This window comes from Cavia porcellus, unplaced genomic scaffold (assembly GCF_034190915.1).
Source record: "Cavia porcellus strain 051 isolate PalLab524CR breed Dunkin Hartley unplaced genomic scaffold, mCavPor4.1 scaffold_16, whole genome shotgun sequence".
Classification (NCBI taxonomy): Eukaryota; Metazoa; Chordata; class Mammalia; order Rodentia; family Caviidae; genus Cavia; species Cavia porcellus.
The window spans coordinates 6,722,958-6,750,535 of record NW_026947499.1 but is presented as its reverse complement, the minus strand read 5'-3'; the positions used below and the strand labels follow the sequence as shown (position 1 = coordinate 6,750,535).

The window sequence follows — 27,578 nt, the reverse complement described above, 5'->3', positions numbered from 1 at the left end:
TGCTGCTGGTTTCTGAGACACCAGGAGGGCTCCCGTCCTTCCCCAGGGTAACGGCCCCCTGGCCGAGATTGAATTCTGGCGGGAGAGAAATGCCACCCTAAGTGCGCTGCATGAACAAACAAAGCTGCCAGTCGTCAGGAAGGTGCTGGACGTGATCAGGGAGGCCGATTCCATGCTGGTGGCCAACGTGCAGCCAGTCCTGACCGAGCTGTTCAAGCTGCACATGGAGGCCTCGGACAACGTGCGCTTCCTGTCCACCGTGGAGCGGCACTTCAAGGTGCGTCCTCCCGCGGCCCGCGTCTCCGTCTCCATCTCCCTGTGTGTGGGTTGAATGCAGGGCCGTGGCACTGAGCTGTACCCCATCTCCTTTCCGCTTTTTCTTTTGAGAAAAAGCGCACACCCCCAGGCCTGGCTAATGTCCATCTTGGCCCGCTGCCCAGCCTGCAGTCCCGGCGTTACCTTATAGCTGTGCACCCTCACCCCGTCTGCATCAAAACGTCCTCCTCACCCGGAGCTGAGACTCTCACTCCCCGCTGTGCCTCCGCGTCCCTAGTTACCTGTTCTGCTTTGCCGTCCCTGGGTGACAGGCCCTGGGGTCGCTTTCACTCGGAGTCATTGCTGGAACCTCAAGAGCAGCCCCTGGCCACGGGCGTGCATTCTCCTGAGGGACTTCAGCACAGTGCCCGCTGAGCTGCCCTGTGTCATTCTCGCCGGGGACACGAGGGTGCCAGGCTTGCCATGTTCTCGCCGACACCTGCTGTCCTCAGCGCTTTCCACGCTGGCCCTGCTTGTGGCTGTGCAGCCGGGTCCCACCGCGGTTGTCCCTTGTGTTCCCTTAATAAGTGACGGAGCTGGAACCCCTCCAGCCCACAGCGTACTTACCATCAATTGTGTATCTTTGGGGAGACACTCCTTTTAATCTTCCCCTCATTTGATCATTGTTTTTTAAATTATCTTATTGTTGATTTATGAGTTGTTATAAAAAAAACCTGCTGAATGTTCACATTCAAATGTATTAGCCTGGTGTGGGGGCTCACACCTGTAATCCCAGTACTCGGGAGGCTGAGGCAGGAGGCTTGCTGTGAGCTCAAAACCAGCCTGGGTTACACAGTGAGTCCAGGCCAGGCTGAACTACATAGCAACACCTGTCTCAAAAAAAAAAAAAAATTAAAGATAAATAAAATTTAAAAAGTTTATTACAGAGCTGGGTGTAGTGGCGCCCACCTGTAACCCCCTTGCTAGGAAGGCTGAGGGAGGAGGATTGCCGCAAATTCAAGGTCAGTCTGAGCTACACAGTGAGTTCAGGGCCACTCGGAACTACATTGCAAGACCCTGCCTCAAAAAAAAAAAAAAAAATTGCTAAAATAAAAGACACACTGCCAGTAAGCCCGTCTGAGGCAGCTCTGGGAGTCCTCTTTCCTGAGGGTCTTTAGCTGCGCTGCCTCGACGTCCTGGATCTATTCAAAATGTTTACCTTAGTGATCATTTTGATTTTATTTATTTTTTTGGGTAGTGCTGGAGATGGAACCCAGGGCCTTCTGCATGTGAGGGGCAAACGCTACCCACAGCCCCAGCCCGAAACATATTTTAAAAATTAATTTATTTAGGTTTTGGTTTTTTCATTTTGAAGAGAGCTGGACGTTCACAATGCAGGTTCGGATGATGAGCAGCAGGACGCACTGCCACGTCTTACACGCCTGCCTTCCCACTGGGTGGCGCGTGGCGCAGAGTGCGCTGTGCTTTGGACCACACCCCTAAGAGACTCAGCAGGGTGGACCTGCAGGACCTCCAGAAGGTGGCGGGAATGCTTCGGAGAGTGTGTTCAGAGCTAGGGAACGGGTTCTGAAGTTGCTCATTAGTTGTGGCCTTGCTCTGTCCCCGGGCGGGGCTGTCTTGTTGCTTCTATGACGACCACTGTGCTTGCCTCCCCGTTTTCTGGGCGGGAGTTTGGGAAGGGCTCAGCCGGGCGGTTCATCTGGGCTCAGCGGCCCTGGAGGGTGCCAGGCTGGAGGGTGCCCTTCCCAGCGGCCCCTCTGCTGCTCTCCTCTGTCCAGGCAGTCCTGCGCTCCTCCCTGTCCTGGTGGAGTCCAGTGGTCCAGAGCCTCTGCATGCAGCTCACAGCAAGGAGGTCTCAGGGCAACGATCAGCCGAGGGTCACGTGTGCGAGAGGCATCACCGTCCCTGTACTCTCCTGGCAAAGCCGGGGTGGAGCCACGCAGGCTTGGGGCCTGGAGTGGAGAAGGGGTCTGTGGCTCTTGACCAAGGGAGGCCAGGGCAGGTGTGACAGGAGCGAGATGTTATCGTGCTGTCTCTGCGAAGTACAGCCTGCCGCGGGTGACATTTGCATCAGACACATTCTACGCAGTGTAGGCGGTCGCTCTCCGTGGCTGCATGTTCCACACCTGCACTTTGCAGGTGTGATAAGCAGGCGCAGGCTCTGCTGCCGTCACTCAGCTGTGTATGTCGCATTTACATGTCAGATATGAGAATCGAGAGGCGGCTGAGCACCCAGGAGGGTCTGGGTGGGTCACATGCAGGTGCTGCACCACGGTGCAGAGGACACGCTTGTCTCCGAGCCTGGTATCGCAGGGAGTCCTGGACCCCGTGCCCCGGGGAGACTCAGAGATGACTGCACGTGGGTGCTGCCACGAGTATGCTCTCTGGGGAAAACAACCGGAGACCCTCGTGCTTCTCGGCAGCCCTCCGCACCTCGCCGTACACTGTACACCTCATCTGCCCCGTTTCAAGCTGCCTCGGTTTTTTGAGACAGGGTCTCACTGGGTAGCCTTGAACTCACGGTGACCCTCCTGCCTCAGCCTCCCGAGTGCTGGCATTATAGGCGTGCGCCACCGCGCCTGACTTCAGCCTCCTCTCCTCGGTGGCATGCTTTCCTCTGCAGCGGGCAGCTGTATTTAAAATCGGAGTGAGAGGCCTCTGGCACTCATCTCCCGCAGCTGCCCGGTTCCGGGGCTAAGGCTGCTCTGTCTGTCACCCTCTGTTCCCTCCCCGCGCAGAACATCACGCACGGCTCCAGCTTCCACGTGGTCCTGGAGACCATCCCCTCCATGATGTGTGCCCTGCGTATGGTGTGGATCATCTCGCGTCACTACAACAAGGACGAGCGCATGATCCCCCTCATGGAGCGCGTGGCCTGGGAGCTGGCCGAGCGCGTCTGCCGCGTGATCAACCTGCGCACGCTGTTCCGGTGAGGGCCGCGGGGGGGCGCCGGGCCCTGAGCCGCTGCAAGCACGGGGGCGCACCCGGGTCACCTTCATCTCCAGAGGAAGCCTCTGCCTTGGACGGGCCGGGCTGTCTCCCTTGGCATCCCAGGTCGGCGGCGTCTCCCTAGGGCAGTTCTCGGAGGGCTTCATAACTGTGCCTGGATCTCTGGGAGGCTGAGGCAGGAGGATTGCAAGCTGGAGCCAAACCGGGAACATGTGGCCACTTAGCAAGGCCCTGTCTCAAAAGAAATAATAAAAAAGGGCTGGGGATGTAGCAACTCAGCGCGGAAGCCCAGGGCCACAGAAAAGAAATGGGTTTTCAAGCACTGGAGATTGTATACATAATTATATATGATTACATGGAGACATAGGATTCTGTTGTGACAGGGACTTCCTTCCCTGGGTGCACTTGGGGGAACAGGCAGAGCACTAGGGGCTCCCCAGTCATGGACCGCACGCCCCTCAGGCGGGTCAGCATTTAGGAGGTGAGGGACACGGAAGTCTGTCTGTCTGTTCTGTTGCTGTCTGCAGTGCTGGGGACAGAACCTGGGCCTCGTGTGCCCTGAGCGTGAGCTCCAACACTGAGCTCTACCCCAGCCCTTTATTATCTGTCAAAGAAAAGCTGCCTAGGTGACGTCGGTACCAGGGTCTCAGCAGTGTCACTGGTGGCCGCTGTCACTGTCACGGGGCAGCCAAGGCCGTTGCCCCTTCCAGGCGGGCAGAGCTCCCAGGGCCAGCGGGAGGCTGGGAGGGCGGGGTGACATGGTGTCCGCCATCCGCTGTGAGTGTCCAGCAGGGAGCGTCCTCCAGGGACACTGCGTCCAGGGTGGGGCGCAGGTCCACGCGGCAGCCCTGCCTCTGTCTCCCAGGGAGAACCGTGCGAGCGCCCAGCAAAAGACGCTGGAGGCCAGGAACACGCTGCAGCTGTGGAAGAAGTCCTACTTCGACACCCGGGCCAAGATTGAGGCCTCGGGCCGGGAGGCCCGCTGGGAGTTTGACCGGAAGCGGCTGTTTGAGAGGACGGACTACATGGCCTCCATCTGCCAGGACCTCTGTGACATTCTGCAGGTGGGGCTGCTGTTCCTCCAGGCGCCCAGAACGATGGGAGGTGGGGCGTCTCTGAGGGAAAGGAGCCGCCTCTGTGTGTGGGGAAAGCAGTCTGGAAGGGTCTGACTGGGAGCAACACTTGAGAGAACATACAGAATATTCTACAGTATTCTGGAATGTTCCATGGCACACCAGACTGGTTACGCTGTCCCTCCGCCTCTTGATTTTTTTCTGACTTCTTTGGTTCTTCCTTCTCTGTGTCCTTTGCACAGACCTCCTCTGTCCATTAAATGTCCAAGACCCTCTCTCTTCACTCTTCCTTTAAACCATGTCATCCTAGACTCCATCACACCTGCCATTGACTCTGTGTCATCTGATCTCTACCTCCTTTTGAGTGGATATTCGAAGTGTTGAGTGTCTGTTTTGGGAATTCCATTCATCCACACACCCATCTACCCATCCAATTGCCCACTCATCTATCCATCTTTCCATCTGTCCATCCATCCATTCATCCATCCATTTGGCTACCCATCTGTCCATCTGTCCATCCATCCATCCATCCATCCATCCGTCCATCTGCCCATCCAACTGTTCATCCATCAATCCATCCATCCATCCATCCATCCATCCATCCGTCTACCCAACTGTCCATCCATCCATCAATCCATCTGTCTATTCATCCATCCATTGGTCCACCTGTCCATCTATTCAATCTTCCATCTGTCCATCTTTCCATCTGTTTATCCATCTACCCATCCACTTAGCCACCCGTCAACTGCCTATCCATCTGTTCATCCGTTCATTCATCTACCCACCTGCCCATCTAGCTGTCTGTCCATCCATCCACCCACCCAACTGTCCATGTGTTCATCTATTGGGTCCTGACTTAGGTCCCTGATCTCCCAAACGAGTGTATGGCGGAGGTTTAAACAAAATGAGACAAGTGGTGTGGTTTTAGGGCTCCAGGAGGATCAGAACCCTTAGCTGAGCTGGAGACTCCGAGGGCTAAGACTCAGGCTTCTCTGGATCACCCTCTGTTAGGTCCATCAGCAAAGGGTGGGGAAACTGAGGAAAGTGCAGGCAATGAGCAGGACTGTGGGAGTCGCTTCAAGGACGTCTCCGAGTAATCAACCAAGTCGATCAGTAGCGCTGTCTTATCATGGAGACAACGTAGGAGTGAGACAGTGTGAGTAATCTTGGCAGCTGCAGTCTCTGTCTTGTTAACTGGTGTCTGAGCCAGGTGTCCTCAGCTGTGGCCTTATCTTGCCCTTTGAGGTATCTCCGGTCTCACAGGCCACTACAGGCCTCAGCCAGGACCAGTGATCCACAGAGGTTCACTTACTAGGAATCAGCTCCCATCGCCAGGCAAGGGGCCGAGGCCTAGGACAGACTCACAGATAAATGTAGAAAGCCAGTTAGTTAATTTAATTTAATTTATTTTACCTTGTTTTAAATTTTTTATCGGTACCCGGGATCAAACTCAGAACCGCCTGCTTGCAAGGCAGGTGCTTATGTCACTGAGCTAAATCCCCAGCCCCTAGTTAGTTAATTTTAAAACCTGCTCAGAGCCGCTTTGTAATGGTCTCCAACATTCATCTATCTACCCATCCAACTACCCATCTATCTGTTCATCTTTCCATCCATCCACTCTTCCAACTGTGCATCCACCCATCCATCCAACTGTCTGTCTGCTCATCCACCCTACCGTCCATTCAACTATCCATCAGACGTTCACCTGTCCATCTCTCCACCCACCCATCCATCCATGTATCCATCCATCTTCCTGCCTGTTAATCCATCTTCCTATCCATTTACTCACCCATGCAACTGCCTGTCAGTTCATTCATTCAGCCATCTAACTGTCCATCTGTCTGTCTGTCTGTTAATCTACCCATCCAACTGTCTGTCTATCCATCCATCCACCAAACCACTCATCCAACTATTGATCTGTCCATTCATCCGTCCATCCAGCACCCACCCAGTTGTCCATCTGTCCATTCATCCACCCATCCGCCCATCCAACTGTCCATCTGTAGGTCCATCCATCCACACATCCACATATCCATCTGTCCAATTATCCACCCGCCCATCTTTCCGTCTGTTTATCCATCTACCCACCCACCCTCCAGCTGTCCACCCCTCCATCCACCTGTCCATCTTTCCGTCTGCTTGTCCGTCCATCTCCCCCTCCACACTGAATACTCAGAGACCTCTCCGTGTGCACCTGGCCTTTTGCTGCCACAGGACAGCAGCGATGAACCCAGGCCTGTGCCATCTCCTGGGCCAGCGTGAAGGGAAATGCTACCTTTGTTCACACAACAGGAAATAATACTACAAAATAACTTAAAATAGAGTGTTTTCTTCTCATGTCTCTCTCTGTCATGGCTCTTTTGGTTTGCTACAATAGTAGCGAAAGAAAATGAAGAAATATTAAACTTTTCATTTATAAGCATGATCTCACTATTCCTTGTTACATAGTGTGTAAGATCAGTTAAAATACAGTCATAAGAGTGAGGGCAGTTGCACACAACTATTAGCCCAGCTGCTTGGGAGGCTGAGGCAGGAGGATCACAAGTTGGAGTCCAGGCTGCGCAACTTAGCAACACTGTGTCAAGATAAAAATAAGAAGAACAGGAAGGGAAAATTTCATTTCTTGCTTTGAGGCAGGATCTCCCTAAGTTGTGTGCGCTGGACTCCAACTTGGGATCCTCCTGCTTCAGCCTCCCAGTGTCCTGGGATGACCGGCCCGCACCGGCAGGCCCGGTTCTACTTTTGCTGTCCTCTGGAGACAGGATATTAATAATTCACCACAGTGACCGCAGAGGCTTCAGCCCACCTGTGCCCTCAGCACGGGCCCAGCGCACCTGCCTGCACCAGTCAGGCCGGCACTCACACCCCGTGGCCCAGGGCCTTCCGTCTAGGGGAGGGGAAGGGGGCGGCTGTAATAACCCCACGGGTGTCTGGGCCTCATCCTGTGTGTGCGGCTCAAACCCTAACCCTTGTGGGACAGGTCATAGAGGAATTCTACAACATATTCGGCCCAGAGCTGAAGGCGGTGACCGGGGACCCCAAGCGCATCGACGATGTCCTGTGCCGGGTGGACAGCCTGGTCACCCCCATGGAAAGCCTGACCTTTGACCCCTTCAACATCAAGTCATCCCAGTTCTGGAAATACGTGATGGACGACTTCAAGGTGGAAGTTCTGGCAAGTAGACGTCCGCCCGGCCTGGAGGCGGTGCTGTGTCCTCCCGTGCTCGGTTCTGTGGGCTGTATAATGACGAGCTGCGTTTTTTGTTCAGTTTTTTTTTTTTTTTTTGGTGGAACCAGGAATTGAACTCACGACCTTGCCCTTGCCAAGTAGGCATTTATGCCACTGAACTAAATCCCCAGCCCTTTTGTTCAGTTTTGAAATCACAAAAAATACAGCGGATTGAGTTATAACCAGCCTAACACATAAACAACTTGGATTATGACCGGGCTTTGGTTTTCATTAGGGTAAACTGAGGCACGTCACAGCCCACCGAGACAGGCAGAGTTTAAGCAGCGTGTGAGGATTTATCGCAGACGGGGTGCAGGCAGCCAGGCCAAGGGTGGAAAGACCACTGGGCTCGAGCAAGGGGCCAGAGCGTGTTTTATAGGGGAGTGTATGTGAGAGGGGGAGGCCTTGCTGGGGGGTGCACAAGTTTGGGTCTCTGAGTAGGGGCTCCGGGGCTGGCTGCTAGCACACTGGGGGCTCGGGGTGCCGACAGGCCCAGCACAGCTCTTGCTTTTTGCCGAGCCAGCTCTCTGCAGGTTGAGCTGTGGGTAAGTGGCAGCTTCCTGGTGACCGCCACCCTCCCGCAGGTCTGCTGACAGATCTCGGGGGAGCTTCCTCTCCTCGCTGGGCGGGGGCCGGGTTCGGAGACCTGACAGTTCTAACTTATGACCAAAGTCAAGTTATGGCCCGAATGCCAGTCAGTTGTGCTTCCAGATGGCCCAGATGGTTCTGGAAGGAACACTGTAGCCTTTCCTGGGTGGGGTTAGTGCAGAAACCCCGCGCCAGTGTCTCTGTAAGGAGCCAATCCACCTGTGCTCAGGAGGCTTTGAAGGCCCAGTGGAGAAGCCCCAGCCTTTGACTGGCAGCTTGGGTTACAGCCGGCCCTCGGGGATGCATTGGTTGGTACCTCAGGGGTCCACTGTGAAACCTCCTTGTACATACAAAGCAGCTCAGAACTGGAGAAGTGGCTTTCTTCTCCAGCAGCAATAGATTTAAACTGACCACACACCCTAGCATTTCTCCAATGCTTGTTTCCTGCAATAGAAACGTAAACCCCTCACTGAAGAATTTGTACGTGTGCCCGGGACCCCTGCCTAGGCGCACCCGCGCTGAACGTTTCTTTCTCCAGCGTCGCATCACAGGTGTGCACCCCTGCACTCAGCTGGGAGCCTCCTTTTCCTAAGAGCTCGGCCTTCCCCCTTGGTGGCTGACGCCTTTGTTTTGCTGGAGCCCATGATTCAGTTGCTTCTTGAGAAAGGTTTCACAGGCCCCGAGCTTGGCATCTTGTGTACGTGCGTTCTGAGCTCACAAGTGCAGAAGGCTAGGTGGAAAGTTAACTTTTCTTGGGAAATCCGAAGAGGTTCCCTAGCGACATCTGGTTGCCAAGGTTACCAGGGTCACTCGCGTTCAGCCGCTGCTCATCTGCGCCCCCTGCTGCCAGCATTAGGGTATAACTCCACATCTGTAAAATTCCGAGAATTGCTGTTTGCATCAGGGCCAATGTTGTTTTAAAAATGTGACTTCATACTTCTGAGACTACCTCTCCTCTTTGTTTTGAACGGTCAGGGAGAGAAGTGAGAAAGAAAAGGCAGCCAGTCTCCCACTTTTTTTTTGTCTTTTTCCTTTTTATCGGTTCTAGGGACAAACTCACGACTGCCTGCTTGCAAGGCAGGTGCTTATGCCGCTGAGCCTCCCAGTCTCCGACTTTTAATTCAGTACCAGCTCCCATTAAAGCGCAAGAGCTCTGTCCCAGGCCATTGATTTCTGCACCCCCTCCCCATTTCTTGCTACTGTTTTGGGTTGTTTTTTTTTTTTTTGCAGGATAATTGGTGCCTTTTTTTTCCAATTTTTTTTTTTTTTTTTCAGGTTATCGAGAAAGAAGCGAAAAATTTTATTGACGAGTCTTTTAAGACGCTTCGGTCGGCGGAAGCAGCATTCGACATGCTTCTAAAATTCAAGCACATTCGGTCGCGGGAGGCCATTAATCGACAAATGATGATGAAATTTAATGACATCCTAGCCCAGTACTGTAAAGAGGTAACCCACAGCTGCCGTGGCGGGAAAAGTGTACGTGGTGAAAGTTAATCAAATCATTCTCTGAGCCACCTTTCGGAGGAGGAGAAGCTGTGGGATTTTCTCAAAGGAGCTGCCGGGTAATGCAGGTGCTCCTTCCGTGGAGAAAGTCCCCTGTGATTGACGTTTATCAGGTATATTCGCCACCCGCCACTAGGTGGCGCGGTGTGCGTGGTGGGAATGGGGGTAGTGGCTGGGTGCTGTGCATTCTGGGAGGCTGAGACAGAGGGAGTCGCAGGTTCGAGCCCAGCCCGGGCGGTGTAGAGATCCAGCCTTCCAGAGATCCTGTCTCAAAAGTAAAAATGTAAATAAATAAAAAATTAAAAGGCCAGGGATTGTCGCTTAGTGCGATGACACTGAGTTTGATTCCCAGTCCCAAAGATAGAGAGGAAGAAAAACCGAGGGAGGGAGGAGGAGAGGGTGTCTATGGTACGGACAGCCGTAGCGTGGCGAGCCTCAGGCCGGGGCGGCCCAGGGATTTTCAGTTCGCTCGGAAAGTTGTGTCTGGTAGTGGCTGCGGGCACAGAGAGACAGAGAGGAGCAAAAGAGGTCCTGCCCCTAGGGAAGCCGGGATCTCGTGGGAGGCCGGGATAGAACGAGCGTGTGGCCCTCTCAAAGGTGAGCAGAGGCGGCGTGAGCCGGAGGGGCCCGCCCCACCGCTGGTGACCCAGCACCACGGCTGAGTGCCCCACCCGACAGAGGTACTGTCGCACGGTGCTGGGGCTCCGGGATCCCTCCTGGGGTCTCTCCGGGAATCCCCGGCTTCGACCCCCCACATCTGGGCTGGCCTTGTGGCTGGACCCTTCACCCCGTGTGTGGCCGTGGCTGCCTCTTGGTGACTGGTCTGGGGTGAGCGGGACTGAGCCTCCTGCATCAGCCACTCACACAGCACAGGCTTCTCACGCGTGTTCGCTTCTGGCTGCACCTAGAGTGGATTTGGAATAATTCCATCCTGCTAAGGGGCCCAGGGCGCCTGCTTTAGTGCAGTGCCTTTGCCATTTATCTTTTTAGAAAGAATCTCCCTGTGCCATCGGGCCGACCTTGAGCTCACTATGGAGCCCAGGCCAGCCTCAACTCATGACAGCCCTCCTGCCTCAGCCTCCTGAGTGCTGGGATGCCAGGCGTGCACCACCCTGCCATGCATTGCATGTGTTAAGCCAAAGGAAAAAAAAGACCAGACAGCATGAGAAAAAGTAGCAAATGTTACGTGGTCAGGGAAAGCAGCAGCTGCCGTCTCAGAATACTCTTGGTTCTCCAGTTTGTGCCTTCGAGAAGCCACGTCTCTAGTCTACCCAAGGCTGCCACGGTGCCGGCCCTCGTGCCACTGACCGGATGGCCTCTTGGATCATCCCGCAGATTGACATCGTCAACAGGATCTTTGTGCAGAACCTGGAGAACCCCCCTCTGTGTAAGAACCACCCGCCGGTGGCCGGCGCCATCTACTGGGAGCGCTCGCTCTTCTACCGCATCAAACACACAATCCTGCGCTTCCAGGAGGTGGCGGAGATCCTGAACAGCGAGCGCGGCCAGGAGGTGAGAGCGGGTGGCCAGGGCCTGCAGCCCCCGCGGGGGAAGCAGGAGGTCCCGACTCCCGCCTGCACTTCTGGGGTCTTTCCTAGGTTCCTCGATTTGATCAGCACTTTTTAAAAAGTTTTTGAGACAGAGTCTCACTGTGCACCCCGGCTGACCTCCATCTCCCAGGGATCCTCCTGCCTCAGCCTCCCAAGAGCTGGGATTACAAGCGTGTGCCCCTATGCCCTGCCAAACTTTATTCACGTAGACACCCAGGTAGTAAAGGTCCTAGGACACCAGGGTTGCAGGCTCCAGGGTGCAACTGTCCCCCCACTAAGAAGTAGCAGGTGAACACACACAGTTCCAATAAAACTTTATCGATGGATGCGGCCACCCCAGTCCCCTTAGTGTGTAGCAAGGGGCTGCTGTTCTGTGTTTGCTTTGAGCTGTGTTCAAACGTAAAACCTGCTCCTGGTGCCAGGCCAGGAAAGCAGTGAGAGAATATTATTCCCAAGGACAAAACGGCAGCCGTGAGCCGGGTGTGGTGGCGCCTGCCTGTAATCCCAGCACTCGGGAAGCTGAGGCAGGAGGGTCGCTGAGAGTTCCAGGCCAGCCTGGACCACATGGTGAGTTCAAGACTGTCTCAGACAAGCAGACAAACATGGCCACTGCTCGGACTCTGACAGGTGAAACAGAGATACCTGGAGGTGGGCAGGACGATGAGGGACTACGAGGGCCGGAAATACGAACAGTGGAAAGAGGCCACGGAGCAGACCCTGCCGACCCTCATGAAGAAGAGCCTGCTCACCAAGGTACAGCTTCCATCCCTGCCCCAGGTGCGTCCCTGCAGAACCGGGTGGCAGCTGTGTCACTTTCTCCAGGCCCGACCCGCTTGCCTTTGTGAGTTGGTAGGAAAGAGGATGTGTAAGAAATGAGCTGGCCTTGGCAGCCCTTCTGACACCAGGAGGAAGCAGCTGGACTCTGAGCCTCAGTTTCCCCTTTCACAGAGCGAGCTGGCCCAGATGTAAACACACAGTATGGTCAGTGGCTGAATCATCTCCCCAGGGCAGGCAGCTGGCAGGAAGCCATCTCTTCACAGGTCTCGGCCTTGTAACCGTGGCCAGCCTGGAGTGGCCAGATACCAGGACAGAAGGACGGGACTGGTGGCTTCTGGTCATGGAGGAGCAAGACCCGGGGTCCCAGAGGGGGATCAGGTCCCGTGTAAGGAAGGGGACAGCCCCCTTCAGCACCCATCTCTTCTGGCTGGACATGGTCAGCTCTCTGGTCTTTCAAAGGAAGTCAAAGTTCTTGGATTTTTGTGTGAAATCACCCAGTTTAGCAAACACACCAAAGGCCTCCCGCACCGTGGCCCGTCCGTGGCCCGGCATTGTGTCTGTCCGCTCCTGGCTGACCGCGGGTGGATGCTTCGCCCGCAGATGTCCGCCTCTGTGGAGGAGGTGACCACCCTGGAGAGGGGCGCCATGCTCACCATCAACTTCTCCCCGGCGCTCAGAGAGATCATTAACGAGGCAAAGTACCTGGAGCAGCTGGGCTTCTCGGTCCCCGAGCTGGCCAGGAACGTGGCTCTGCAGGAGGACAAGTTTCTCAGGTGAGAGTGTCCCGTGAGCTCTCCCGTCTCAGGACGCCCTAGTGCTCTGGTGTGGGGACTCGGCCCCCCAAGCTTCCCTGGTGTGGTGGGTGTTACAATTGTTACTGTTGTCTTTTGTTTTTCTTTTCTTTCTTTCTTTCTTTCTTTCTTTCTTTCTTTCTTTCTTTCTTTCTCTCTTTCTCTCTTTCTCTCTTTCTTTCTTTTTGCCTGAGACAGGGTCTCCCTGTGTAGCCCAGGCTGGCCTCAGATTCATGGTGATCCTCCTGCCTCAGCCTCCTGACTGCTAGAATTACAGGCGTGCCGGGCGCCATACCCGTTTAACTACCACTATTGAGCACATTAGAAATTAATACTGGGGCTGGGGATTTAGCTCAGCGGCATAAGCACCTGCCTTGCAAGCAGGCAGTCGTGAGTTCGATCCCCGGTACCGATAAAAAGGAAAAAGACCAAAAAAAAAAAAAAAAGCACAAAGTGCGTCATTAAAAAAAAAAAAGAAATTAATACTAAGAAGCAGCCTGGCGGAGTGGCACATGTGTGGAATCCCCCACTCTAGGAGGCTGAGGCAGGAAGATTGTAGGTTTGAGCCTGATCTGGACAATTTAGCTCCTTAGTGAGATCCGCTCTCTAAACAGAAAATAAAACGGGACCGGGGTTACAGCTCAGTGAACGGAGTACGAAAGCCGTGGGTCCAGTCCCTAGTATGAGAAGAAACAAAACAGAACAAAGAAGTGTGGTCTAAAGCACGGGTGTATTCATCACCCTAAAAAGAACAGTAAGAAACCCATTGCATGTTACTGCAAATAAGGGTCTCACTGTGTAGACCAGATTGGCCTTAAACTTGCTATGCAGGGCTGAGGGTGTAGCTCATGGGCACAGCACCTGCCTGGCAAGCACGAGGTCCTGGGTTTAATTTCCAGTAACAAAAAACAAAAAACAAAAGCAAAACCAGAAAACCCCCCACTCTGAGGCCCAGCCTGGCCTTGAACTCAGGACCACCTTCCTGCCTCAGCCTCCCAAGTGCTGGGATTGCAGCTGTGCACCACCATGCCTGGCTTTTTTATTTTTATTTTTAAATTTTTATTAATCGAGGTGTCTGAATGGTTTCCAGTACTTTCCAAAGAAGAAAGCAGGCAGAGTGGCACTCCCTGTCTTAAACGTCTATACTTTTTTGGCGGGGCTGGGGTTGGACCTCTGAGCCCCTGCTAGTGGCCAGCGCTTTGCAGCCGAGGTGCCCGGAGTTCTCTGGGCCTCACCGCCCACCCCCGGGGCCGTGGTGGCCACGCAGGTACACGGAGAGCATCCAGCGCACGCTCAACCACTACCACGCGCTGCTGGGGACGCTGAGTGAGGCGGAGGCCGCGCTGCTGGACGACCAGGAGCAGGAGCTGGTGCGCGTCTTCCGCTTGGGGTACAAGAGGCTCAACTGGAACTCGCTTGGTGAGGCGCCCCGCACCCCACCCGGGACTGTGGGACTGCGGGGTGCTGGGTCCTCCGCCTGGGCTGAGCCTGGAGGTCGCAGCCGGCGGCGGGCGGGAGACGCAGTGGGGAGCCTGCGCCTCTCTGTCCCAAGGCATCGCCGACTACATCACGCGGTGCCGCCAGGCCCTTGGGAAGTTCGAGTCCCTGGTCCACCAGATCCACAAGAACGCGGATGACATCACCTCGCGGCTGGCGTTGATGGAGTCCGTCAACCTCTTCAAGTGCCTGGCCCCGAAGGGGGAGGACGAGCTCCCAGGTGGGGCCGCGTCCTGCTCTCCGCCTGGGATAGGATCTCGGGCGAGGTTTGATAGTCACTCGGGCATTCAACCAAACAAGAGGGAGCCAGGTGTGGTGGTGTGAGCCCTCTGGGAAGCTGAGGCAGGAGGATCACAAGTGTAAGCTTAGCTGGGGCAACTTAGACTTTGCCTCAAAAAAGAAATTTAAGGAGTGGGGAAATAGCTCAGTGTGAAGGTGCTGGACTTAGTCCTAAGTCCTGGGCCCCTGGAGGGAACAAAACCACAAAACTCTGATTTCTCCAAGATGCCACAGCCACGGCTGGGGACACCCAGGCACACGTGGAGGGAGGCACCCCGGGCTCGCCCCTGTGTTTAGCTTGTGGGGATCTGATGGGGTGTTGTCGAGGTGCATGTGGTGGGGGCTGGTGCTGGCTCCGGGTCCTGGGCGCGGTCCCCTCCTGCCCACCGGCTGGCAGCAGCACAGTGACCCCGCCTCCCCCGCAGGTGTGAAAGAGTTCTTCGAGCACATGGAGCGGGAGCGCGCGCATGATGTGGAGCGCATGGTGCGCTGGTACATGGCCATCGGGCCGCTGCTGACCAAGGTGGAGGGGCTGGTGGTCCACACCAACACGGGCCGCGCCCCCAAGCTGGCCTCCTACTACGAGTACTGGGAGAGCCGCGTCTACGAGGTCCTGACCAGGCTGGTGCTGAAGTAAGCCGCCCTGGTGGCCACGGAGGTCACTGCCATGGGCCACAGAGCTCCACTCCCAGAGGACCCCAGCGCTGAGACCCGTCCCGCGGGCACACACGCCCCTGCAGGCAGCCCTTGCCGGTTCCCGTGGGTGTCCAGTGCCGTCCCCTTCACACCCGCCTGGGCAGAGCTGGCAGCTTGGGGTTCCTGTGAGATTTGCCACCACGATGCTTGTGTGTGTGGTCGAGGGTGGTGTTCGTTTTGTTACCTTCCTTCCGAAGGGCCCCAAAAGAAACTTCTCTGGTTTTCTATTTGAGCTGCTGAAAACCTATTTTCCTTCCCTTCGCATTGGTTTTTGGTTTTGAATGGTGTGGACACCGTGGATTGCTGACCTGGTAGCCTTCTTTCCCTTTTCTCTTTGGCTGGTAGGAAGCTTAGAACAAAACATGTGGCCTGGATCTGTCTGGGGTGTGGGTACTTCCAGTTTGTGATATTTCTGGCTCTGCGTGCTGCTGGCCTTGCCCTGGGTGGGGAGCTCATCCTGCGCCCACTCCGTGTCTCGCTGCGTGGCCCTCATCCCCCTGCACAGATGGGCACCCAGGCTGCGGGGACTCTGTGGTGCTGTGGCCACTGGGAGGAGGAAGAGAGGATTTGAGCCCAGGCGGGGTCTGACCCCAGCCTGACGCCATACGAGTCTCAGACTGAGGTCGCTGTCCTTACTTTGCCCGTTGTGGCTTCAGGGTCCCTGCCTGCAGTGCAGGCGCCCTCGCCGGCTGCCGTGGGCTCTGGAACGGTGTGCTGACCAGGGCAAGGCAGGCTTTGGCCCTGTTTCCCCTAATTTCATTGCTATCTTACGGTGCCTTCTGAGTTAGACCCCCAAAGCGGCCACTTACGGTGAGGCCTCCCGCAGCGGTCCCCGTCCTGACGCACTGTGTCTGCCCTTCCCCGTGCCCTGTGCCCTGTTTACCCGTCACCCACTCATCGATTCATTTACCACCCAGCCCTGTGTCTGCTCGTCCACATGTACTCATCCTAGGTCTGTGCCTTCACCTGTCCACCCAGGCATGCATTTATGTCTCCGTCCATCCACATCCACCCATCCATCTGTCCACCCACCCATCCATCCGTCCATCCGTCCATCCGTCCCCCCATCTGTTCCCTGTATCTGTCTGTCCATCTGCTCATGGTTTATGGGCGCCTGCCCCTTGCCAGGCCCTGGACTAGATCCGGTCACAACGAGGTCCTTCCTCCTGGAGCTTCTCTGTCCCCCCGGGGAGAGCTGCAGGATGCAAGGAAACGGATGCAGGCGTGACGCTGTCTGTGAGGGGCACAGGGCAGGAGGACACTCTAGGAGAGGAGGCGGGCTTGGGTGGGGGCCAGGAAAGGCCAAGACCCCACGATAAGGAGCAAACGTGGGGGCCAGGGCTCCCTCCAGGAGAGGAGAGGGGAACCACAGGGCCACCGAAGGGGACTTTGTGGAGGAGGAGCTCTGTCTGGCGGCAGCATCCTGCGAGCCGTGGGGGTTTGGATCGGGCACCTGGAGAGCAGAGGCAGGCGTGTGTCTCATGCAGTGTCCCCCATTTCCTTCCTTGGGGGACAAAGCTGGGGGGCAGCTGGGCGGGTGAGGAGTGGACCCCTCCCCTGTTCCACAGTCCACCTGGCCACACCAGCTGTGCAGACCTAGGGGAAAAAGGAACCACGGCAGCTGGGCCACGGAGCCCACAGTGCACCGCCCTGTAGCCTGGGTGACCCTGGCCACTTGTGTCTCCTGTGGGGTGCTGAGCGTGGCTTTCCCGGCCCCCAGGAACCTGCAGTCCTTCAACACACTGGTCCTCGGCAACGCTCCGCTGTTCCAGGTGGAGACCATCCTCACGGCGCCCGAGATTGTGCTGCACCCCAACGTCACGGAGATCAACAAGATGTGCGTGCACTGCATCCGCAGCTGCGTGGAGATCACCAAGGTGAGGGCGGCCAGCCAGGACCTGTGTTCTGGGGCGGCCTGGCCCTGGGGCCTCGGACTTGGCAGGCCCAGGCCACCATCCCGTCCTCTCCGCTCAGCGTTGCCCGTTCTTTCTCTTGTGTCACCTGCCTCACAGGCACCTCCCAAGGGCACGGGCCGGAGTCGCCTGAGAGCCCCCAGCCGGGAACCTAGAGTCAAGGCTGTAACACAGCTGGCTCCCAACAGATGTTTGTGGAATGAATGTCTGTTGGCAAATGACCCAAATTTATACATTCTCACGGCGGGGTTAGGGCCACCACTAGCATCTTTTTTGTTATTTGGTTTGTTTAGCAAGTAAATAAGCAGGCAGACATAGTTAGATATTTATCTGTCTATATCCGTATCAGTAGGTATCTATCTCCATATCTACGTGGATAAGTAGTTAGATACATGGGATTTTATTTCATGTGCTTGGAAATTAAGAGAGACATGGCATGAAAACACAGCACGGCCACACGGGAGGCTGAGGCAGGAGGCTGCAGGCCCCGCGTGTCCGTGTACAAATGCACCCGTGAAAAGGCGGGACGTCGGCAGCCTGCGGGCCGGTTCTGTCCCGGCACCTCAGACGCTGACGTACCCCGTCCCCTCACCAGCATTTCGTCCGCTGGATGAACGGCAGCTGCATCGAGTGCCCCCCGCAGAAGGGCGAGGAGGAGGAGGTGGTGGTGCTCAGCTTCTACAGCGACATCTCCCGGAACCCGCAGGTGGCGGAGCAGGCGGTGCTGATCCCGCAGAACGTGCACCGGCTGCTCCTGGGCCTCATGAAGCACCTGCAGCGCTGGAAGCGCTACCGGCCGCTCTGGAAGCTGGACAAGGCCATCGTGATGGAGAAGTTCGCCGCCCGCAAGCCGGCCTGCGCCGCCTTCGACGAGAAGCTGCAGTTCTACGCCCGGATCGCCGAGGACGTCATGCGCCATCCGCTGGTCAAGGACGAGCACTGCGTGCGGCTGCTGCTGGGGCCGCTGGCCACCACCATGCAGGAGACGGCCAAGTCCTGGGTGGCCTCGCTGGGCAAGCTGCTCAACGACTCGGCCCGCGAGGAGCTGCACAGCCTGCAGGAGGAGATCGAGGTGCGTCCCGGCCGGAGTGGGGGACCGAGCTCTGCCGGGCGCCCCTCACTGGGGACCCTCACTGGGGGCCCTCACTGGGGGCCCTCACTGGGCGCCCTCACTGGGTACCCTCACTGGGGACCCTCACTGGGGACCCTCACTGGGGGCCCTCACTGGGGGCCCTCACTGTGCACCCTCACTGGGGACCCTCACTGGGGGCCCTCACTGGGGACCCTCACTGGGGGCCCTCACTGGGGACCCTCACTGGGGACCCTCACTGGGGACCCTCACTGGGGGCCCTCACTGGGGACCCTCACTGGGCACCCTCACTGGGGACCCTCACTGGGGACCCTCACTGGGGGCCCTCACTGGGGACCCTCACTGGGGACCCTCACTGGGGACCCTCACTGGGTACCCTCACTGTGCACCCTCACTGGGGACCCTCACTGGGGGCCCTCACTGGGGACCCTCACTGGGGGCCCTCACTGGGTACCCTCACTGGGGACCCTCACTGGGGACCCTCTGCACTGCTTCTGTAGAACTTGAGCAGAAACCTCAAGAGGAGCCCCAGTACCCTTGAGGACCTCAAGTTCGTCCTCGCCACGATCGCGGAGATCAGAAGTAAATCCCTGGTCATGGAGCTGAGGTACAAGGATGTCCAGGAGCGGTATCGGACCATGGCCATCTACCACATCTACGTGAGTCCGCGTCTTGGGAGGGTGGCGGAGTCGAGCCACCCCGTAGACACCCAGAGGGGCTTCAGCGCAAGCTGGGTGGATGGCGATTGGTTGGTTTTGAGACCGGGTCTTGCTATGTGGCCTAGGCTGGCCTTGAATTCCACAGCTCTGGGGATCCTCCTGCCTCAGCCTCCTGAGTGCTGGGCCTGCACTGTGGTGGTTGGGCATGGTGGCACCTCGCACCCGTTTTTTCTCGTGGTCCCATGTGTGTTATTGTGTGTCCAATGCTTGCAGTTTGGTTGCAACCAGAATCGTGGAATAAATTCTGTGACTGGGTTGTGGGGAGAATTAACTGGGCTCTTGATCTTTCCTGACTTGGGGGGCATTTTCTAGGTCATTCTGTGGCTGGGCATCACCTGGGTTTTCCTCTCCCCTCACCCCTCTTTCCTGCCTCCTTTCCTTCCCGTCTTCGTCTGCATTTCTGTCTTTGCTTCCCGTGGTTCACGCTGGATCCTGGGACCTAAACCTTCAGCTCATCCTGTCCTGCCAGGGGTGTCCGGCCTGGCCTGCTGGCCCTTGGCCCATCCCATGCATGTTTAGCTGCAGACACTGCAGTTTCCTTTTAAAAACAGTGTCCAGAGCCGGAGATTTAGCTCAGTGGTGTAAGCGTCTGCCAGGCAAGGGCAAGGTTGTGAGTTCAGCACCAAAAACACAAGAAACAGCTTCCTGCTTTTTGCCCAAAGTTATCTTTCATTCATTTGTTTTTTTCCTTCCTTCCTTTCTTTTTGTGTTTTGACCTAAGGTCTCGCTATGTAGCCCAGGCTGGCCTTGAACTCACAGTGATCCTCCTGCCTCAGCCTCCCAAGTGCTGGGATTATGGGGTGCATCACCACACGTGACCTGAGTTTTCATTTTAATCATAAAATAATAGATGGTGGTGCGTGCCTTTAATCCCAGCATTCTGGGAGGCTGAGGCGGGGGGAACACAGGTTTGAGCCCAGCCGAGGCAATTTATGGACTTAGATGAGACCCTGTCTCAAAAATAAATCAGTAAATAAAGGGCTTGGGATGCAGCTCAGTGCCAGAGCCCTGGCTTCTCCAGGACTGCAGTACTGAAAAACATTAGTATTTCATCTAGTTTTTCCAGCTGGCTCAGGTGGCCTCCCGGGGTGACAGGAAGAGGAGCCCGGGCATCGGGGATCACCGTTTCTCTCTCTGTTTGCTCAGCCCTCAGACGCCGAGCGGGAGCTGGTGGAGCAGATCGAGAGCATGTGGCTGAACCTCTTCACCGACTCTTTGAACGTGGAGCATGCGCTCGGGGGCATAAAGCGGACCTTCACTGAGGTACGGTCCCCGCCCGCCACCCTGCTGTCACCCCGCCTGTCACCCGCCCTCGGAGGCTGCAGGGAGGCTGCCGGGCTGAGCGGACCCAAGCAACCTGGCTTTTCCCAGATTACTCGTGGAGAAATCATGAACTACCGATCTCAGATTGAAGACTTTTCCAGACGCTTCTACAGCGAAGGCCCCGGGACAGTTGGCGACGACCTCGATAAAGGTGAGATGGCTGCCGGCATGTGGCGCAGGCCTGTCGTCCCCGCAGTCGGGAGGCTGAGGCAGGAGGGTCTCTGCAAGCTTGAGGCCAGCCTGGCTACACAGTAAGACTCTCTCAAAGAAGAACTTTTTTCAATGAATCCCTGAGCCTCATGTACACGGAAGCCTGTGTGGGTCACCGAGGAGGGCCTTGGGAAGGTGGCATCTGGCTGGGTGACCTGGGCCACAGTGGGCCCTGCTCAGGGTCCCTGACGAGTGACAGCCCCATCCCGCCTGCTCCGGGTGCGGGAATTAGAGAGATTTTCTACCTGGAGCCGCTCGCAGCTGCCCCTGGGCTCTTGGCTGCCCTTGGAATGACTGTGGTGCAGTCTCGAGATTTTAAGTCTGTCTTCCCCGTGGTTGAGACTAATTTATCCACGGGACACAATTTCGCACTCAGTCTCGGCACCTTCCCGGTAAACTTTTGTGCCCTGTGGGCGGCTGGGCCCAGGCCGTTTGTTTGCACTGAGCCCAGCCCCAGCCCTTTTGCAATTCTTAGTCTGAGACAGGGTTTGCCCGAGTTGCTGGGGCTGGGTTTGAACTCGAGATCTCCCTGCCTCGGCCTTCCGGCGGGCACCACCACCTGCTCATCCCATCTGCTTCTGCCCCAGGAGTGGAGCTCCTGGGCGTGTTTGAGAAGGAGCTGGCGAGGCACGAGAAGAGCCGCCAGGAGCTGGCCAACGCGGAGAAGCTCTTCGACCTGCCCATCACCATGTACCCGCAGCTGCTCAAGGTGCAGAAGGAGATGGGCGGGCTGCGGATGATTTACGACCTCTACGAGGGGCTGAAGGTGAGGTCCGGACACTGCGGTCAGTGGACGCTGAGGGCCTCCGGGCTCGGAGCTGCCCGGCCTCCCCCGCAGGCCTTGCCCTGAGCCAGCTGCCGCCCCGCTCCACACAGTCCCAGCTGCCCGGAGCGTTCCCTGAGCCCCTCCCTGTCCCCTGAGTCTTGAGGACACCCAGGACACTCAGTTCCTCTGTCCCCAGCCACAGGGACAGGGTGGTTCCCGGACAAGGAAGTCCAGCTCGCTGTGCCCAAAGGTCCTCAGGAAGGCTGTTAGAAAGGCCAGCGTGGGGGCCCACACCCGGAGTCCAGCACTCGGGGGGCTGAGGCAGGAGGATCTCTTCAAGTTCAAGGCCAGGGATGGGATGGGGTCAAGGGTGGACTCAGTTTCCCTAGTAGTGTGCAAGGTGAGGTGGGCAGAAGGGGCGGAGGGGAGATGGGCATCTTCGGGAGGGGCCGCTGGGCCAAGGGGACATGGGGTGGCTGATGCAGCAATCAGAGCCTGGACTTAGACCGAGGCCCAGGGGCGAGGCGTGGCGGGGCCTGGGTGTTGAGGGTCAGGGAGTAGAGGAGGGGCAGAGGCCTGGGTGGGATGAGAGAGTGGACAGAGGGGCCTGAGTGGGGACCCAGGTGGACTCCAGAGCCTTCAGCATTTCCTGATTTTGCATTGGATGGCGTTCTGATATCAAGAAGGGGCAGCTCTGAGAGTCACCCCAAAACTGCAGCACCGTGGGCGCTGTCTGTCTCCTGAGAAGACAGAGGAGGAGACGTGACAGGTGCAGAGATGCCGTGGTGTCACGGACCCCGCGGGCCAAAACCAGGGCTCTCCGTGACAGCCTCTACGGGCACGGCTTCCGGCTGCACTGCGTGTGTGACCCGGGTGATGTGTCAGGCTGGACGCTGCAGATGGCCAGGGTGGACAGCGAAGGGTTTTTTATATCGAAGCTCAGGAAAAGATGTGGCAGGGGTGTTGGCTTCATGGTCAGGGAATGCGGCCGTGCTCGGGTCTTGTCTGACGGTTCGAGGTCCCTCCTGTGTGCCCTTGGTGTGCCGTGGGTGGGCGGATGGACAGACAGACAGACAGACGGGGCATTCTGTCTTCAGAGGGGTTAGCGTGACCAGAGCAGGGGCCTCTGCTCCCCACCAGCTCACAGATGCATGACTTCTTGCACCCCCAGGCCGCCAAGGAGGAGTGGTCCCAGACGCTGTGGATCAACCTGAATGTCCAGCTGCTGCAGGAGGGCATGGACGGCTTCTTCAAGGCGCTCAAGAAGCTGCCCCGGACCGTGCGCGCCCTGTCGGTGGCCTCCCACCTGGAGGCGAAGATGAAGGCGTTCAAAGACTCCATCCCGCTGCTGCTGGACCTGAAGCATGAGGCGCTGAGAGACAGGTGGGGCGGAGCCTGCCGTCATCCCAGCACTCGGGAGGCGGAGGCAGGAGGATTGTTGCAAGTTCGAGACCAGCCTGGGCCACAAAGTGAGCTCAAGTCCAGCCCGAACTGTGTAGGGAGACCCCATCTCAAAAAGACAACCAAAAGGGGCTGAGGATTTAGCTCAGCGGCATAAGCGCCTGCCTTGCAAGCAGGCAGTCGTGAGTTCGATCCCCGGTACCAATAAAAAGCAAAACAAACAAACAAACAAATAAAGACAACCAAAAAAAAGTTCCTGCTGAGATCTGAGGACGAGGGTTGAGGTCTACCAATGATGCAGAGTTTAGATGGAGCGTTGTGTCTAGAAAACTATCAACCCCAAGGCATCTTGCGTGTGTGCCCGTGTGTGTGTGTGTGTGTGTGTGTGTGTGTGTGTGTGTGTGTGTATGTGTGTCACTGGGACTGAGCCCAGGATCTTTGCACTGAGCTACATCCTAGGCCCTTTTATTTTATTTTATTTTATTTTGAGACAGGCTCTTGCTAAGCTGCTTTAGGCTGGGTGTGACTCTGAGAGCCTCCTGCCTCAGCCTCCCAGAGTGCTGAGATGACAGGCGTGCACCGCTATACCTGGCAGAGAAAGTCTGGGGTGCTCTCATGTACCTGGACACCTCTGTCTTGCTGTTTGTCCCTCTGGCCAGGGACACTGGCTCTCAGCTCATCTGTGGCCTCGCGGCTGGCTTCCTTTGCCCATGTCACTGTTCTCAGCTGGGAAACCCAAAGTGCTTTCTAGTGGCAGGGCCCAGCTCTGCGACCCTGAAAGCTAGGGTTTCTTTCCACAGTCTTGGTCAAACTTGAGCTATACGCTCATGGTCTGGCTTTTATCAATTTGTTTCTTTCTCTTCCTCTTTTTTTTTCCTAAGCTGAGGTCTTGCTGTGCAGTTCAGGCTGGAAGCCTCGGTAACCCTCCTGCCTCAGCCTCCTGAATGCTGGGATCCTAGGCCTCACCACCTTGCTGGGCTACTTTCTTTTTTATTTAAATGAGTGCATTCTAAAAATAAATTTACATCACCAGTGTAAGCAAAAGAACCCCAGAGCTCTTGCCAGAAATAGAAAGGAATTACAAAAGTAAAAGTTCTATTTTTTTATTTTTTATCTGTACCATGGATCAAACTCACGACTGCCTGCTTGCAAGGCAGGTGCTTATACCACTGAGCTAAACCCCAGCCCCTAAAGTTCTATTTTTGAGACAGGATCCCACTGTGTAGCCCAGGCTGGCCTTGAACTCACACCAATCACAGGCGTAAAGGTGTGCACCACTGTGCCGGGCTAGGAATACAAATAATTTGCTCAGAGCTAGTGTCTCCTAGGCAATAGCTCGAAAAATAACTTCCTCCAAGCTGGGCAGCGGGAGGCCCAGAGGAGGATGGACAGGGGTCCTCATGGCTCCTGTTGAGCCCATGCTGTGTGATGCCGAGCTGGTGGACCCCTAGCCTGTGACCAGGGCTGCGTTGCCCAACTTCCCATCAGCTCCCGGGTGGCTGGGGACAGGAGGTGGAGGAAGCAGGGGTCCCCTTTGTGACCGTTCCTGGGCCCTTCGCTGTGTGACCAATGCAACAAAGTGACTCAGTCATAGCCGGGCAGAGCGCCAGGTTGCACACGTTCTCAGGAGGCTGCAGGGATGCGCAGACACCGTCTGCCTGGATATTGCTTCCTGGGGCGACTCGGGCGGGGAGGGTTGGGGACGGGATCCGAGGCTGAAGCCTCCACGGTGCCGTTCACCCTGGGGATGTGCAACACTGGCCGTGTGCCCCCAGGCACTGGAAGGAGCTGATGGAGAAGACGGGCGTCGTCTTCGAGATGACAGAGACCTTCACGCTGGAGAACATGTTTGCCATGGAGCTGCACCGGCACACGGACGTCCTCAACGAGATCGTCACGGCCGCCGTCAAGGAGGTGGCCATCGAGAAGGTGGGTGCCAGGCCGGGGAAGGTCCCCAGGGCTGCAGACCCTGTCCCTAGGGCGAGCCGGCCACCCACGTCCCCGTGGGGAGGACCGTGTTTCTTTCAGAAACGGAGGCACGCAGTGTCCCCTGAAGGATTTGCGGGGTTGAGGGATAAAGAGTTTGTTCCCAAAAGAGGCCGTCAGCCTTGAGACGGGGTCTCACTATGCAGTTCAGGCTGGCCTTGAGCTCACTTTGTAGCCAGGCTGGTCTCAAACTTGCAATGATCCTCCTGCCTCAGCCTCCTGAGTGCTGGGATGACAGGCGTGTGCCACCATGCCTGATTTGTAATTGATTTTCAAAACATAAACAGCTACTGTATATTTGCATCACAGCTCATGTACATGTAAGTATATGTGGATGTGTGTGTACCACACGTGTGTTCACATTGATGTACACGCGTGAATGGTCTCACGGTGCTGAGACCATCTGTGTAGCACACTTTACAGGCTTCCCCCGCACACAGCCCACCGTGGGCAGCAGGGAGGACTGTGGCTGGAAGAGCCCCAGCGTTCCCAGCGGAGCGGCGTCCTGGGCATGGGTTCCGGTTCCGGCCCGGGCCGCAGGGTCCCCTCCATCCCCGCAGGCCGTGAAGGAGATCCTGGACACGTGGGAGGCCATGAAGTTCTCGGTGGTGAAGTACTACAAGGGCACGCAGGAGCGCGGCTACATCCTGGGCTCCGTGGATGACATCGTACAGTGTCTGGACGACAACGTGGTCAACCTGCAGAGCATCTCGGGCAGCAGATTCGTGGGGCCGTTCCTGCAGACCGTGCATAAGTGGGAGAAGACGCTGTCTCTCATCGGGGAGGTCATCGAGGTGGGCCGGGCCGGGCTGCTTGGTCGCTTGTCTGAGTCTCTGTTGCCAGTTCTTTTGGGCCCAGACCTAGACCGAGAGCTCCCGGGGAACATGGCACTGGGTCTCCTGGCACCACCTGCCCTCGAGGGCCTCAGGGGTCCTCAGTGGGTCTCAGGGCTCCAAGGCCCGCTCCTGACTAGGACTGTCTTCCTGGCCTGCACTGGCACGGAGAGCTTGCTTCTCTCCCTCCTCCTGCTGCTCCTCCGTTTGCAGGCTGGGTACTGATCCCAGGACCATCGGGCCGAGCTACACCCTCAGCCCTTTTAATTTTTAAATTTTGAGGCGGGGTCCTGCAGAGTCAGTAAGCTGTCCCGGCTAAGCTTGGACTTGCGACCCTCCTGCCTCAGCCTCCCCAAGTGCTAGGATTACAGTGGGCACCCCGCGCCCTGCTTGTTTTTGCTTTCGAGTGGGACTGTGCATCTTAAAATATTTTGTTACGGGGCCTGGGGATTTAGCTCAGCGGCATAAGCACCTGCCTTGCAAGCAGTCAGTCGTGAGTTTGATCCCTGGTACTGATAAAAAGGAAAAAGACAAAAAAAAATTTTGTTATGCTTCCTCCAGAATCTCTGCACAGTAGCACCCCTTACCCCCCAGGGGACGTGTTCTGAGAGAGCCCGAGACCACAGATCGAGCCGAGACCCAGGGAACTGTTTTTTGCATATCTTCACCATGATGAAAAGTGATTTATAAATTATGTACAGTGAGAGGTTAACACAGGCACTAGTGAAATTAAGCAGCCACCCCGACGTACTATGATAAAGGTTACAGGGACGTGGTCACTTCTCACTCAGAATCTCTCGTGGTACTTTATTTTTGGGGTGCACTTGGCTGAAGGTATTGGAAGCCACGGGAAGGGCACCTGTGGCTCAGGAGGCTGCTGGGTTTTGGGGTGTGGGTGCCTGGCCTGGAATACCTCAATACCATCCCTGCGTGGGGTGGCGGGGTCCCATGGCCGGGCGCTGTCCCCGCAGAGCTGGATGCTGGTGCAGAGGAAGTGGATGTACCTGGAGAGCATCTTCATCGGAGGTGACATCCGGTCCCAGCTTCCCGACGAGGCCAAGAAGTTCGACAACATCGACAGAGTCTTCCGCAGGGCAAGTGGCCGCGGCCACTGCCGCCCGGAGGACAGGAAGGGCGGACGGGAGGGAGGCTTCCTGTTCCTGTGCTCACCCTCTGCTCCTGGTGTCTGCACTGTGTCCCGCATGAAGGGCATCTCCCTGATTCTATGAGGGTCCTTGTTAGCCATTTCTGTGGGAACTGCAGCGTTTACTCGTGTGAAGCGCGGACAGCAGGATGCGCCCCTGTCCCCGCACAGATCATGGCGGACACCCTGAAGGACCCGGTCATCAAGCGCTGCTGCGAGGCCCCCAACCGGCTGGCCGACCTGCAGCACGTGGCCGAGGGGCTGGAGAGGAGCCAGAAGAGCCTCAATGACTACCTGGACTCCAAGCGCAACGCCTTCCCGCGATTCTTCTTCATCTCCGACGACGAGCTGCTCAGCATCCTGGGCAGCAGCGACCCGCTGTGCGTGCAGGAGCACATGATCAAGGTGCGAGGCCCAGGCGGAGGAGCCCGTGGGGACAGGGGGGGCCGGCCCGCCCCTCGCCCCTCCCGCTGCTGCGCTGGGCTCGACTTTCTTTCTTTCGTACTAGAAAATCGAACTCACAGGCAGGCGCTGAGCCGCTGAGCCACATCCCTGGCGCTGTCATGAGTTTGTAGCAATTGTTTCCTCCTCACGATTTCTAGCTTTTTATAAACACGCGCACATGCACACGCATGCACACACGTGCACACACAGGCCCACACACAGCACACATCCTCTCTCTAAGACCTATGTGACCGCAGGAAGCAGTGGACAAACTGTGTCTGTGGTGCAGGCAGAGGATGGCCAGTGTCAGCTAACGGCTCTGGGTATTTGGTTTGGGTTGGTTTTGGTGGTGCTGGGGATGGAACCTGGTGCCTTGCAGCTGCCAGGCGAGCGCTCCAGTGTTGAGCCCCAGGGCGGGTGGAACCTGCCACCCTCCGGCCTCAGCCTCCAGAGCAGCTGGGATCACAGGGTGCACTGAGCCAGGCCGGGGGTCGCGGGGCTCGGCCGTGGAGCTCCTGCTTGCTCGGGCCTCTGCCCCGCA

At 56.9% G+C, this 27,578-nt stretch overlaps 1 protein-coding gene across 2 annotated transcripts in view; it reads left to right on the top strand.

The window, feature by feature from the left end:
• The window catches only part of Dnah10 (dynein axonemal heavy chain 10), an 82,925-nt gene that overhangs the window by 10,921 nt on the left and 44,426 nt on the right, over positions 1-27,578 (top strand). For both annotated transcript variants that reach the window (XM_023561996.2, XM_013144736.3), the window contains exons 8-29: positions 47-277; positions 3,015-3,205; positions 4,091-4,289; positions 7,279-7,473; positions 9,391-9,561; positions 10,954-11,130; positions 11,796-11,921; positions 12,546-12,718; positions 14,004-14,155; positions 14,289-14,453; positions 14,938-15,145; positions 16,929-17,085; positions 17,717-18,193; positions 18,712-18,870; positions 20,077-20,193; positions 20,302-20,404; positions 21,051-21,229; positions 22,401-22,612; positions 24,406-24,559; positions 25,177-25,410; positions 26,421-26,543; positions 26,765-26,998. In XM_023561996.2, the coding sequence (XP_023417764.2) occupies positions 47-277; positions 3,015-3,205; positions 4,091-4,289; positions 7,279-7,473; positions 9,391-9,561; positions 10,954-11,130; positions 11,796-11,921; positions 12,546-12,718; positions 14,004-14,155; positions 14,289-14,453; positions 14,938-15,145; positions 16,929-17,085; positions 17,717-18,193; positions 18,712-18,870; positions 20,077-20,193; positions 20,302-20,404; positions 21,051-21,229; positions 22,401-22,612; positions 24,406-24,559; positions 25,177-25,410; positions 26,421-26,543; positions 26,765-26,998 (4,137 nt within the window). The remainder of the gene's footprint in view (positions 1-46; positions 278-3,014; positions 3,206-4,090; positions 4,290-7,278; positions 7,474-9,390; positions 9,562-10,953; positions 11,131-11,795; positions 11,922-12,545; positions 12,719-14,003; positions 14,156-14,288; positions 14,454-14,937; positions 15,146-16,928; positions 17,086-17,716; positions 18,194-18,711; positions 18,871-20,076; positions 20,194-20,301; positions 20,405-21,050; positions 21,230-22,400; positions 22,613-24,405; positions 24,560-25,176; positions 25,411-26,420; positions 26,544-26,764; positions 26,999-27,578) is intronic.